General features: G+C 45.7%; 1 protein-coding gene across 2 annotated transcripts in view; it reads left to right on the plus strand.

The window, feature by feature from the left end:
- Window positions 1-12,065, plus strand: part of MRAS (muscle RAS oncogene homolog) — a 38,309-nt gene that overhangs the window by 22,291 nt on the left and 3,953 nt on the right. For both annotated transcript variants that reach the window (XM_066553622.1, XM_066553623.1), the window contains exons 3-5: window positions 7,285-7,438; window positions 10,578-10,677; window positions 11,971-12,050. In XM_066553622.1, the coding sequence (XP_066409719.1) occupies window positions 7,285-7,438; window positions 10,578-10,677; window positions 11,971-12,050 (334 nt within the window). The remainder of the gene's footprint in view (window positions 1-7,284; window positions 7,439-10,577; window positions 10,678-11,970; window positions 12,051-12,065) is intronic.

Raw genomic sequence — 12,065 nt, forward strand, 5'->3', positions numbered from 1 at the left:
AATTAGTGCTGAAATGTCTATTCTTGTCATCTGCTTTAGAGATATCTGCTCCCAATTAATCATCTCATAATGTATACATGTACCTTTATTTTTAAAATGTCAGTCCTGTATAAAAGAAAAATCCAGTCCTGCTGTAAATTTAATTCATTATTTTGAGTCCAGAATCCAGCCCTCTAAAATGTGTGACCTTTATCTTCACTGGTATGCCCCATGTTGTGATATATGTATACCAGCTGCTCTACCTGTTGGTGTTAGCTGAAACAGCCTTGGCTTTGCAAATTACTGAAAAGTAGAAAAGGCATCTTTTACTGAGTATTTGGAATTTTTGTTTATACAAAACAAACAAAACTTCAACAAAAACCCCAACCAAACCTGATCAGAGTGGGAGTGATGAAAGAAATTGTTTTCCAACGAGCAGAAACTTAACCCTTTGTTTTAATGACAAAGCATTTCTTTTGCTCAGATGGAGCTTAATGGCTGTACTTGGGCTGAACAGAATTCAGCTGTGACCTTGAATGGCATTTTGGGAATCCCTGACTTCCAGGGCTTGTGTGCCCACAGATGCTTCACAGCCAGAGAAGTGAAACTGCAGCTGCTTCTCTTTGCTACCACTTGAGATTTTGAACAATCACAATTTTGGAAGAAAGGCAATATTCTTGCCTGAAAAAGGATGTGACCCTTCTCCATCTGCCCTGAAAAAACAGGGCACCAGGACTGACTAACACTTGTGTCATTTGCCTCAGCTCTCTGTCACAGGCTTTGGATCTAGGCCATTCTCAGAGGTCACCATATCCTGGGACAGCTGCTCTGCTCTGGCTGCATGAATCACTTACGGGATAAAATTAGGGACAGACATGATAGGTAGGGTCAAGATGCATCATGATAAATCCTAGACTTTCCAGTTGTTCTTTATGACCAAAGCCTTTACGAGCTGAGGTTTCATGCAGTGCTTGGTGGGCAGAAGCAGCTGCCCACCCCCAAAATAGGAACTAGTTTTGGAACATGAACAAACAAGTTCACGAGGAGCTCTATAAGCTCTCAAACAAGCACGAGGAGCTCTATAAGTTTTGAAATTTTCAGAAACAGTTATTATTAAAAAAAAAAAAATACATAGACATCCAACAACTTTAAAAAAAAAAGGGAAACAGTCCACCCTTTTCCAGGCTGTTGCCTGAGCAGTTCTGTACAAAGCATCTCAAACATTTTGTAACTGCACCAGCATTATGTTGTAAAAAAACCCTTCTGCTAGCCAGCTTGCATAAAGCATTTGGCTTCCCTCCATGAAGACCTTCACCCACATTTATTCAAGAGCACTAACTGCCTGCATGATGAAATGTTTGACTTGCATTTTTTTCTCTAGCTGAAATCTCTCAGTGAAAGTAGACTGAAATGGAATAAAATTTAAATCTTGGAGCAAAAGCTACATTCAAAATCTTCCTTTACCTGTTTGTTCTTTGGCTTGGGCATGTTCCATTTTTCTCACCAGGAGTTGTCTGTGATAGTTCCCTGCCTCCCAGAAGATTATGGGACCTGTGTTTGTTGTGTTCACGTTCCATACTACACAAACCCACTTTGTTGTTGACCTTATGCCAGCTTTAGAAGACCATCAATGCAGTGTTTAGAAGTGTTGTAGAGTGGAAGAGGGCACTTAACCTGAATCAAAGATGTGCAGGCACTTTGTGGCTAGCCCATTTTTTGGTTGCTGCCGCTCTAATGAGGCTTTAGGACCAACCTCCAATTTTCTCTGCATATGTTATCTTGGTTTATTCCCTGCTGGTAGTGCTGAAATCAGCACAGTGCTGTGTTCAGTGAAATGCACATAGGTGCTGTACAGACATGAGGGCAGAATTAAGTGAGGGCCAGGGTTAATCTGCTTTGATTAGCTCTTGCTCCAGTTGCATTGCTGTGATTAATTTTGCACATTCCTTTCTGTGTGCAGGCTAACTTAGCAAGTAGCAGAGGATTTCTTTTGGTGTGGCTGCAAAATGCCAGTCTGGAATTATTAATCTGGGCATGAAGCCAAAAGTGGAATACCTTAATATGGCAAAAAGTTCCCTATGGTTCAGAATTCCTTATGGTTCATACATCACACAGAGATAAAAAGGTGGCAAGCAAAGGGATATGAAGAGATGACCACAAGCACATGGCTTGGTCTTGTTGGGAATTAGGCTGAACTCTTAGCTCTCAGTAGGGCTGTGCCAGTTGGTACGAGCCAAACAAGGAATTGTGTTGGCTGAAAGGAAGCTGTGGTCTCCCTTCTCTTCCCTTTCCTTTCCCTGGTATGATTTTGATCAAACTCTCACAGCCTAGAAGTTGTCTCTGCTCCTGAGGTTCAGTTTCCCTTCTGGTTCTCTTCCCAAGACCTCCTCCCAGTCCTGGGGTGCCCTTGTACTGGGCTGGACCTGCACAGCCTGGTGTGCACCCCTGTGCATCACACCAGGCTCTATTCCTTCCCCCACACTCTATCTGCCCTTCCCACCTGTCTATCCCTTGCATCCCTTTTTGTTGAGGGTTTTTGCTTCTAGTCTTTCCTGGGCACACTGTCTGCTTTTCTTCTGGGGAAACTTGAGATCAACTCAGCCACAAGGCCAGAGGGAGATCAAAGGTCACTTCAGATTTGCAGGCAGAAGGGTTGGTTTGTGGCTTGCTTTCTTCTCGTTTTTGTTAATTTAGAGTAGCATCACTAAGAGCATTAAAATTCAAGTTAAATTTGTACTTTCATTATTTTATTTGTGTGTACAGTATTTGCCCTCCCTTAATTGCTGTGATTTTGCAACAATAAATGAGGGGGTTTTGTCTTGGTTTGGATTTTTTTCCTGCCAGGAAAATTTTGATGTTGCAACACGGAAAACACAAAGCTTTGAATACTTGCCCTTTGTTAGAGAAAGGGCTCCTTTAAGGGCTTGCATCTTTTTTCTGTTTATTGATGTGGAAGCCTTTCTTCTTTTTGCTTAAAGAAAGGGCAATAATTCAAGTACTTGGGTTTTCCATGTTATAACTTCTGTGTATTTAGCTAGGGCACAGAAGAAGGGCTCATAAAAGCCCCAGTGTTTTCCTGTCATGTGTTTTTTGCTGAGGAAAGCTGTCATGCCAGGGGCAGCGTGGCTGTGTCTGAGAAGGAGCAGAAGCATCAGAGTGACCGAGTGAAGCATCTGCCTTGCTTTGCACATGGCAAGGGCACCTCATACCTCTTCAAGGTGACTTGGGGTGTGGGGACACAGAATAGGAGCTGTGACCCCAGTACCCCATCTGTGCAGTGCCCAGAATACCAATTCCTCAGCTCTAGCCAGTGGCTGATAGGAGTGCCCTCTCCCATGGTGCTGCTGATGGGAGACAGAGACTCTGGAGGTGGCTTTCCTCAGCCTGAGGCTCATTAGTTTGACTTGGCAATTCAAGCTCAATTTTCCCATGAGCTTAGGTACCAAGCTGCAGGGCAGTGAAACCCAAAGGCTGAAGGACAGAAAATGGGTTGACATGCCTGTCAGTTCATCTTTATCCCCTCTAGATGCCATGGACAGTGGAGAAACTCTCTTGAGGTGACCTATACACCCTGCTGCCTGGCAAGGTAAAGATGTAGGAGGACATTTCGCCTAGATTTGAAAAGAGAAGAGCTCACCTGCACAACCAGATCTGAGCTCCTCGAAGGCTGGGAATGCTGTGTTTGAACTGAATCCAGCCTAGGCTCCAGAAAAAGCCATGCCATTGCTGGCTTAGAGTTCACAGTGTGTCTCTGCCTTTGGTTTAGATTGACCAAGTGCCTTTGTCTCTGGATGGGCACTTGGAGCACTGTCAGTTGCAGAGACATTGCCACATGGTACACCTTGAAGCACCAAGGGCTTCTATTTTGGACCACAATTCCCGTGTATTCCTGGGTTCCTGTGCTTGCTCAGAAGTGCTCTCTAGGCAGCTGCACTCTCGCATAACCCATCAGGATTCACATAAAAATGGTATGGAGAGCTCTAAAGGGGCAGGATTCAATTAGCAAGGAGTTCATCACAGCAGCTGGGGGTCACATCCACTGGAAACTCGAAAAGGCCATCTCTTCACTCAGCAACCTCTTACCTGCAAAGCAGGAGACATCCCTGCTGGGCTCTCACAGCCTAATTGCTCTTAGTTTAGTCTCCAGCTGGTCTCATGATAGCTCTAAATGGCTTTGCCCTCTTTGGATGTCTGTTCCTACATCATACATCATCCTTGGCTTCTCTCTCCTTCAGCTTATCCAAATGCTTTCCTAATTGTTCCTCCTTGCTTCTTTGGTCAAATCTGTGAGAAGTTTATGAAGTTTTCTGTTGGAAGTCCCTGACTATGTGCAGCCTATGAGTCTGATTTCAGTTCTTGGAAGAATGAGGTAGAAGAAACCCCCTGTGCTTTGGTCCTTGTTTCTGTGCTGGCATTTATGTGCTGCCAGTGGGGCAACTGGTGGTTCAAAGTGTACCAGCTCACAGTTCTCTGCTCATGGTTCTTTCTGTCTTCTGGCATCCTGTCTGTAGAAACAGGAATTTTAAAAGAAGGTGAATGCTGGCTAACATGCTAAATCTTCTCATCCCTTTGGGAAGACAATCACCTTCTGAGCTACCCCTTCCCTAGTTTCTCCTTGCTCCTTCCCATTTCTATAGGTAGGAGTTTTCTTGAAGCTTTTATGCCACAAGGTACCACAAGCAAAGCCACTTATATCTGGCCCTTTTTTGGTGCTGATGCTTTTCAGGATGGGGTGCTTTCCTGCCCACAAAGGATCCAGGTCCCTTTCCTCTGTTGTTTGCAATTCACAAAGCACAGAAGTGTTAGGCTGGGGGTTTGCCTTGATGAAGAGCACATTTAATGTTAAGACAAGGTCTTTCTCTGGCCATCTACACAATGCTTAACTTTGTATAAATAACCTTAACCTTCACACTGCTGTGTGTCTTTTACTTACACTTTCAAATTGCCATTTTAAATGCTGCCTGGACTTGCTCACCTTTTTATCAATGCTGCAAGTGAATTCCCTTTAAATAGCAGCTGCTGACACAGCAGCTCTGCCTGTGTTTAGTGTGATGGCCAAGATCCGGGCAAGATAGGAGAGCCCCATGCAGTGGGGTATCCCCACAGCCCCTACAGGGCTTGCCCCCTCTCCCAGGGGATGCAGAGCTTTGGAGAGGCAGCAGCTGGGGATGGGTTGATGGGTGCAAAGGCACAGCTGGATGCTTCTTATGTGTTTCATGAGAAGTTTGCAAATGTGCCAGAGCAAGGGGAAGTCCCTAAGCAAATTACCATGCAGGATACAGCACATCCATCTCCACCTTCCTGCCCACAGCTTGTGCTGGAGCACCTGCCCTGTCTCAGGGGGAGGGAGGGCAGGAGGGCTCGGCTCTCAGTGGGGAGCTCTCCCACTCCCCCACAAGTTGGGTTTGTGTGCTGGCTGTCAGCTCTCAGCCCTGCCCTGACACCGTGTCTAGCTGCTGCAGGAGTCAGATGAGGGCAGCCCAGCCTCTCTGGACAGGTTGGGCAGGTAGGAGAGATCAATTTCCTCTTCTGTCCCAGCTCCAGATTCCTGGCCTTATTCCATGGTAGCAATTCTGCCCAGGGCATAGAAATTTACCAGCACATGCGGTCTCTTTGGGTTTTCTATTTCTTTTTTTTTCTTTTTTTTCTGTACAGTCCTTAAGAATAGCTGAAATGCCTTTAAGTTGAGACCATTGTTTCCTAGATTTAGAGGAGAGGAGCAGGATAAAAGGCTTTGAAGAGGCTCAGGTGACTTTCCACCAATCTTGGCAAATAAGCCTAAATCTCAGCATCTTTGCAAGAGCCTGGAAGCTCTTTTTACCTTAAGAGCTCATGAAAGCAGACATTCAACGCCAGTTAATGCAGGAGAACATATGAGGCTGAAGGCTGTAAAGGGCCTGCCAGCACCAAGGATGGTCTCCAGGTCTTCCAGTGTAGCTGTCTCTCCTCCAGACACGCAGGGGAGGTGTGTGGCTGTCTCCTGGGGTGTGCTGTGACATGTAGCATGTCCACCTGTGCTGATGCAGCAAAATGGTCTTTATCATGGTCCCATCTGGAAACTGGGGCAGCCTGAGCACTTCCCCTACAGGGAACACCTTGCTGGGTCTGTGGCTTGGTTCAGACCAGACAAACCTGTATGAAGCCCTGCTGCTCTGTCAGCAGTATGCTCCTGCCACTGTCTCCAGCCACAGCTACCCTGGGCTTTCCCCATCACTTGTGGGAAGCAGATGTTTATACCACGGCTGTACAGCAGAGGCAAAACAGTTTTCCCACCCAGCCCAGTTGACTGGGATTTGAAAATGCTTGCAGTCATCATGAAGGTCCCATGTTTGCCTCTGGGGTGCAATGATGCATTAGGACTAGTACTTCTGAGCAGCTGGTGCACTCTGAGTGCACCCCATGTTGGTACTGGCACAGCCTAAACTGATGAACTCCTCTGCAAGTCCAGACAAAATCCTGGCTGTGCACAAAGCTGGGGCTCAGGAGCTAGCACTGCTGTGTGGATGTGGTGTTTACCCAGAAGGCTGGGGTAGCTTGTTCCACAAGTGATGGGACCCCCTGCAAGACAGATCCATGGAGAACCATTGAGTTATGGTTCCATTAAGTTTAATCTAGTGGGGAGCAGCATCTGAGTGGCTGTCACAACTGAGGTGTTTTAGGGCATTTGAGCATGGATTTATTCACCAAAACGTGATCACTGTATTGGATGTGCAAGGTACTTAAAGCTTTTCCATCTGTTTTAGTTACCTCCTTAGTATCAGCACACCATTTGAGACTAAATATTTAAGGGGAGTTCCCCAAGGCTCACTCTGAAAGGACAAAATTGTCTAGAAATAATATCCAGGTGTTGAGAAAAAGAAAATGCTTGTAGCTTTTACTTTGGGTTGTCTCCCAGCTCTGCTTCACCAAGCATTTTTTAGGTTATCCCTGACATTTAAACTGGCTTTTAGCTAATCTTCCAGTCTTGGGTTTTCTTTTCTGGGAGAGGGGAAAGTTGGGAGGGTTGTGAAATACTTTGAGCTGTATCTTGCCAGAGGAGCAACTCTCCAAGTTCAGTGATCTGTATTTGGTACTGGAAAAGGAAAATTAAATCCAGAGTGTCATCTTCCCCTGCTCCCAACTTAGGCATACAAGGGCAAGTGAGGTCTGGGACAGAAACCCCCTTGTCAATCCAACGTGATTTCATCACATCTTTGCAGTCTTTGAGGAAGCCCAGCAGAGGCAGAAAGGCCACAGGACGCATAGTGGTGCCAGCAGCTACAGGTCCCTCACAGTAATTAAAAACCTTTGTCTCTTCTGTCCTAGTTCTGGATACTGCAGGCCAAGAGGAGTTCAGTGCAATGCGGGAGCAGTACATGAGGACTGGAGATGGTTTCCTCATCGTCTACTCGGTGACAGACAAGGCCAGCTTCGAGCACGTGGACCGGTTCCACCAGCTGATCCTCAGAGTCAAGGACAGGTGGGTGCCATGGGGCTCCCCACCATCCTGGGGGATGGCTGCACGTCTGACCCCAGCTTCTGCCTTCTGCGTGTCCTGAGACAAATCATAAGGTGGCATTTGTGGACCTCATGTGGTGAATAAGAAGGGGTTTACTTCTGATAAGCATGAAGGGCTTTCAGTGTGGAAAGGGTCAGTGGTGTTACAATGGAGTGAGAATGTGTCAGAAGGGAGAAACTTCTGCCAGAGCAGTGTGAGGAAGAGAGATCAGACACCTTTGAAGGTAACCAGCTCAGCTCTGAAGAGAGGGAAGGATGCTCTGTGCACAGTGCAGGCACTTCAGGATCACCAGCAAGGGGTCAGCAAGCATTTCAGCCCTAATTATTTTGTGTGTCCTGGTACCATCTTCCTGTCCCTGGCTTGTGCCACACACACCTTCGAAGGCCCTGCATTATTTGGGGGTGTGAGCAAGTGTCTTGAAGGGGAAAAAACTTGTGCTGGAACTGTATTTGTTACCAGGGGTGTGATGTAGTTAATGCACTGTGCTCTGCAGTGAACAATTACATAGAATAAAACATCTGTCTGTGCCTGGGGAGACAGCAAGTGAGGTCGCCTCTCTCCTTCTTGCATGTGCAGGGGAGAAGGTAGCACTGGGAATTTAATCATGGTAAATAAATGTGTCCTGGCACAGTGAGGGGAAGCTGCTGGTTTATCTACAAGATAACTCCCTCTTCCCATCCTGGTTCAAGAGGCAATGGATCCATTCTCACTGGGTGGGGTGTGAATTAAGCCCTTATATGTCTGCAGCTTTGAATCACTTAGTTCTTCCGTTCATAATGACTTTTAATTATGGAAGTCATCAAGAAAAGTCACCAGAGGGTTTGGGCCTCGTTGCTGGCTTCCTTTCACAGCTCTGAATAACTTCCCCACAGGAAGGGTGGACTCCTATCATGTGAGGTTCACAGCTGACAGCTCTTCCAGTAAGGCATCCAAAGTGTAACCCACAAGAGTGAAAAGTAAAGGAAAAACCACCCTTTGATTTCATTGAAATGAAGAAGAATGTCAGTCCCTCAGTCAGCCTCTCAGATCACAGCAGCCTCAGCACTGCTGGCTTAGCTTGGGGCAAAGTAAATCTGTTTCTAAAAGCTGAAGGAGACGGGACAGAATTTCCTGTAACCTGCCCCCAATCTGATGCTGATTTTATCTAATTTAACTTGGTGAAAATAAGATGTGGCATTCACTGTTTGCTCTGGACTGAAACTTTTGCCCTCCATACACGCTGTGCAGTGCTGCAGCAGCGTGTGAGAGGCAGGAAGTGAAACGGGCTGGCGAGGCTGTTTGTGCTCCCCGCTCAGCGCCACTCCGAGCGTGAGGAGCGTATTAATGCTTCACCAAAACCTGAGCTGGGGCAGAAAATCGCAGCAGTGGGAGCAATGTGAGTAAAAAACCCTCCTGCTAAACCCACAGCGAGCTGGGAGCAGAGCATCACCCTGGTTTTCAGTCTGGCAGGCAGTTTTGGCAACTTAAAATCCAAAAGAATTGCAGGCTGCTGTGTTAGCAGGGCTGTTCAAAGCCTTCCTCCCATTTTCTTTCCACAACTTTCATTATAGTAAAATTTCCAACTGTAGCAGCTTTGTCCAACTAGCAGTTGTACAGCTTACAATAGGGAACAAAGTCCCCATAGAGTTTTATGCCTGATGTAAACAAGGAAAATGAGATACCATCCAAAAGTAATCCCTTTCTAATCAATGTGCTGCAAGCCACAAAGCAATCAAATAATTCAGACAAGCAAACATTTTGCTCCAGAAGGATCAGAGTCAAAATATATCAATGCTCAGGTATTAACATTAAATCACAGTCACATTATCAGAATGAATAACTCTAAGACTCATTTAAAATGCAGAGTGCAGTACAGTATTTTTCCAGCCAGAGCAATGGGGCAACATGCCAGAGGGAAGATGGAGCTCTTATCATCTCGATGAAAAATGACCCAGAAACGCTGTTTAAAAATCCAGAGTTACCAGGGAAGTGTTTTATACAGAAATTAGTATGGCCAGCTGCTCCTTACCCCAGTAAAATCAGCTCTGTTACAGCAGAGAACACTGGGATCATTTAGGAGGACTTAAATATAAGACAACAATACTGCAGTAAGTGTCAGTGATCAGAAGGGACCTCCTCCCTCCCAGCAGTGGCCAAGAGGCCCTGCAGCAGCTGATTGCTCTGTTTCATTAAGCCAGAGGAGAGAGTGTGGCACTGCCAACACCTCCCTCCCATGGCTCCCAACCTTGGTTCTGTTTATCACTGGAACAGTGGAGCTTTCTGCAGGGGGAGAGGGGGAGAGCCTTGCACAGGACATACTGTGGATAAATGGATCTCTTCTCAGGTGGTAGCTGAAGGCAGGCACTTACATGCCAAGTAGTTAAGGAAATACTGAGTATTATTGCAGAGGGAGATGGGTTTGGTATTTTTTTCTGGGATTAGAAACAGGAGATGGTAGGTAATAGCACTGGAAGCTTAACAAATCTCTTTGGTTCCTTCCAGCCTCCTTCCAGCCACCACTGCCAAGCCCAGTTTGTCTTGGGGTAACAGCTGATGGGCTTCTCTTTGCACCCACTCATTTTCTCCACCATTTGATGCCCCTCTAAGCACTAGCTCCCAGAGTCCATCTTTCTGTCCCCCACAGTTGCTCTCAGTAGATGACCAGGAAAGAAATTACTCCAATTCTTCCATCATCCCTCAGTATCTTGCCAAGATATGCAGTCACTGAGATGCCTTAACTAATACAAAAGAGTCCCAGTCTCTTGTCCAAGATCTGTCTTTATGTCTCAGTTGATTTTCTGGCTGATTCTCTAGATCTTTCTTCACCTAGTTGGATCTTCAGGCTTAGTTATCATCAGGCATTGCAGAAATTGTGACAATAAGTTCCTGAAGTCTCTACGAATAACAAGGAATGTGTGCATAAATGCAACTTGTCAAGTAAATTTTTACAATATGAACATATGTATAGCACAGCCTGGGGGTTTCCTTTTTATTTCTTTACACATATGTGGTATGTCTGTAGCTGAATGTTAGATGATGTCAGAATCGAAAAGTGAAATTTATGCTCATAATTTTTGTTGTACTGTGGTAATAATTGGGTGGTGGTTTTGATGTTTTCCAGGGAGTCTTTTCCAATGATTTTGGTGGCAAACAAAGTTGATCTAATGCACTTACGGAAAATTACAAGAGAACAGGGGAGAGAAATGGCAACAAAACATAACGTAAGTTTGCAGGATTATTTAATGGCTTCTTTAAAGTCCTATTACAGGCATTCAGAATCAAAAGCTGTGCTCATTAGGAGCTGCATTAAAGCTTACAATGAAACATTTGTAAATACAGTTTTGACTACTACAAAGTAGCAGTTCTGCAGTTTCCTTCCAGTAGGGCCAATTCATCACTGAAACCAGAACCTCTGCTGTGCACCAGGCTGTAGGAGAGGTGTGGCCATCACTGAGACTTCTGTACAAGGTGTCTGAAAGTGCTGAGAAGTGTTCAGGATGAGGGAAGAAAGTGCACCTCCCTGGAGTGAAAAGGCAGAGTCAGGCATTAGGAGGTAAATCCAGGTGCCTGAGCTTGTTAAAGATAATGAAGTTAACAGGGTTGTTAAGCCTATATAAACCTGGCCCACCATCTCAGCTCTGCATTATTCATGCTGTTAGTTTAGCCTGAGAAATTGGTCTTAGATGGGTGTAGATCACATGCTGCTCCACTAATCACCTCGAAATGCCAGCAGCCCTGAATACCCAGAGGGATACAGCAACTCCCTTAGGAGGTGGAACTGAAGGAAAAGTTAAAGGCAAACAAGCCTGAGACCTCTTGGCAGCTTGCTGTGCCTAAAGGACAAGTGTGTGGTGGTTTCTAAGCAGACCTCGATGGGAGTTTGGCAGGGCAGGTTCACTCCCCCTCCCCACGGAATCTGGTTTCTGTCAGAGCCAGGACACCTAAACTGCAGCACAGCATGTTGTATCCATCTGTATACGCACGCCTTGGAAAAGGCCATGCATGAAAATACCTTATCAGAGGCAGTTTTATAAATCTGCCAGTGTGCTGGACAAGCACTCTAGGAGGCCCCATCTGGCTGTCAGACTTTGAAGGGGAAGATCATTTTACACTGAAGGGGAATTGTAGTCATGAAATATTCATGCAGTAGTCCCAATAAAATGTGGCAAGCAAGAATTTTTGGCAAGTGCTGGTCTTTCAACAACCTTTGGCTATTTTCATGTCTGTGAGCAGAGCTCAGGGGGAGAGAACATCTGACAACATGAAGTCTGGGATTATTCTCCCCCAAACCCACACCTCAATAGCAGCTGTTTAGCCTGGTGCTTATTCCAGACCTTTTGTAAGCAGTCACTGACCTTGCTGCAAGCGTGAGGGTGTTGATAGCAGTGTCATGGCAACACTTTGTTTACCTGTATTTCTGTGGTATTAGCAGCCCGTTTCTCCAGCCTTCAGGCTTTTCATTTTGAAACTGGTATTATCACTGATCTCTTTCATGATACACTTCTCTCCTCCAGATTCCTTATATAGAAACCAGTGCCAAGGACCCACCTCTGAACGTGGACAAAGCCTTCCATGATCTCGTGAGGGTAATAAGGTAAGCTGCAAACTC

The sequence above is a fragment of the Molothrus aeneus genome, chromosome 7 (genome assembly GCF_037042795.1).
Source record: "Molothrus aeneus isolate 106 chromosome 7, BPBGC_Maene_1.0, whole genome shotgun sequence".
Lineage (NCBI taxonomy): Eukaryota > Metazoa > Chordata > Aves > Passeriformes > Icteridae > Molothrus > Molothrus aeneus.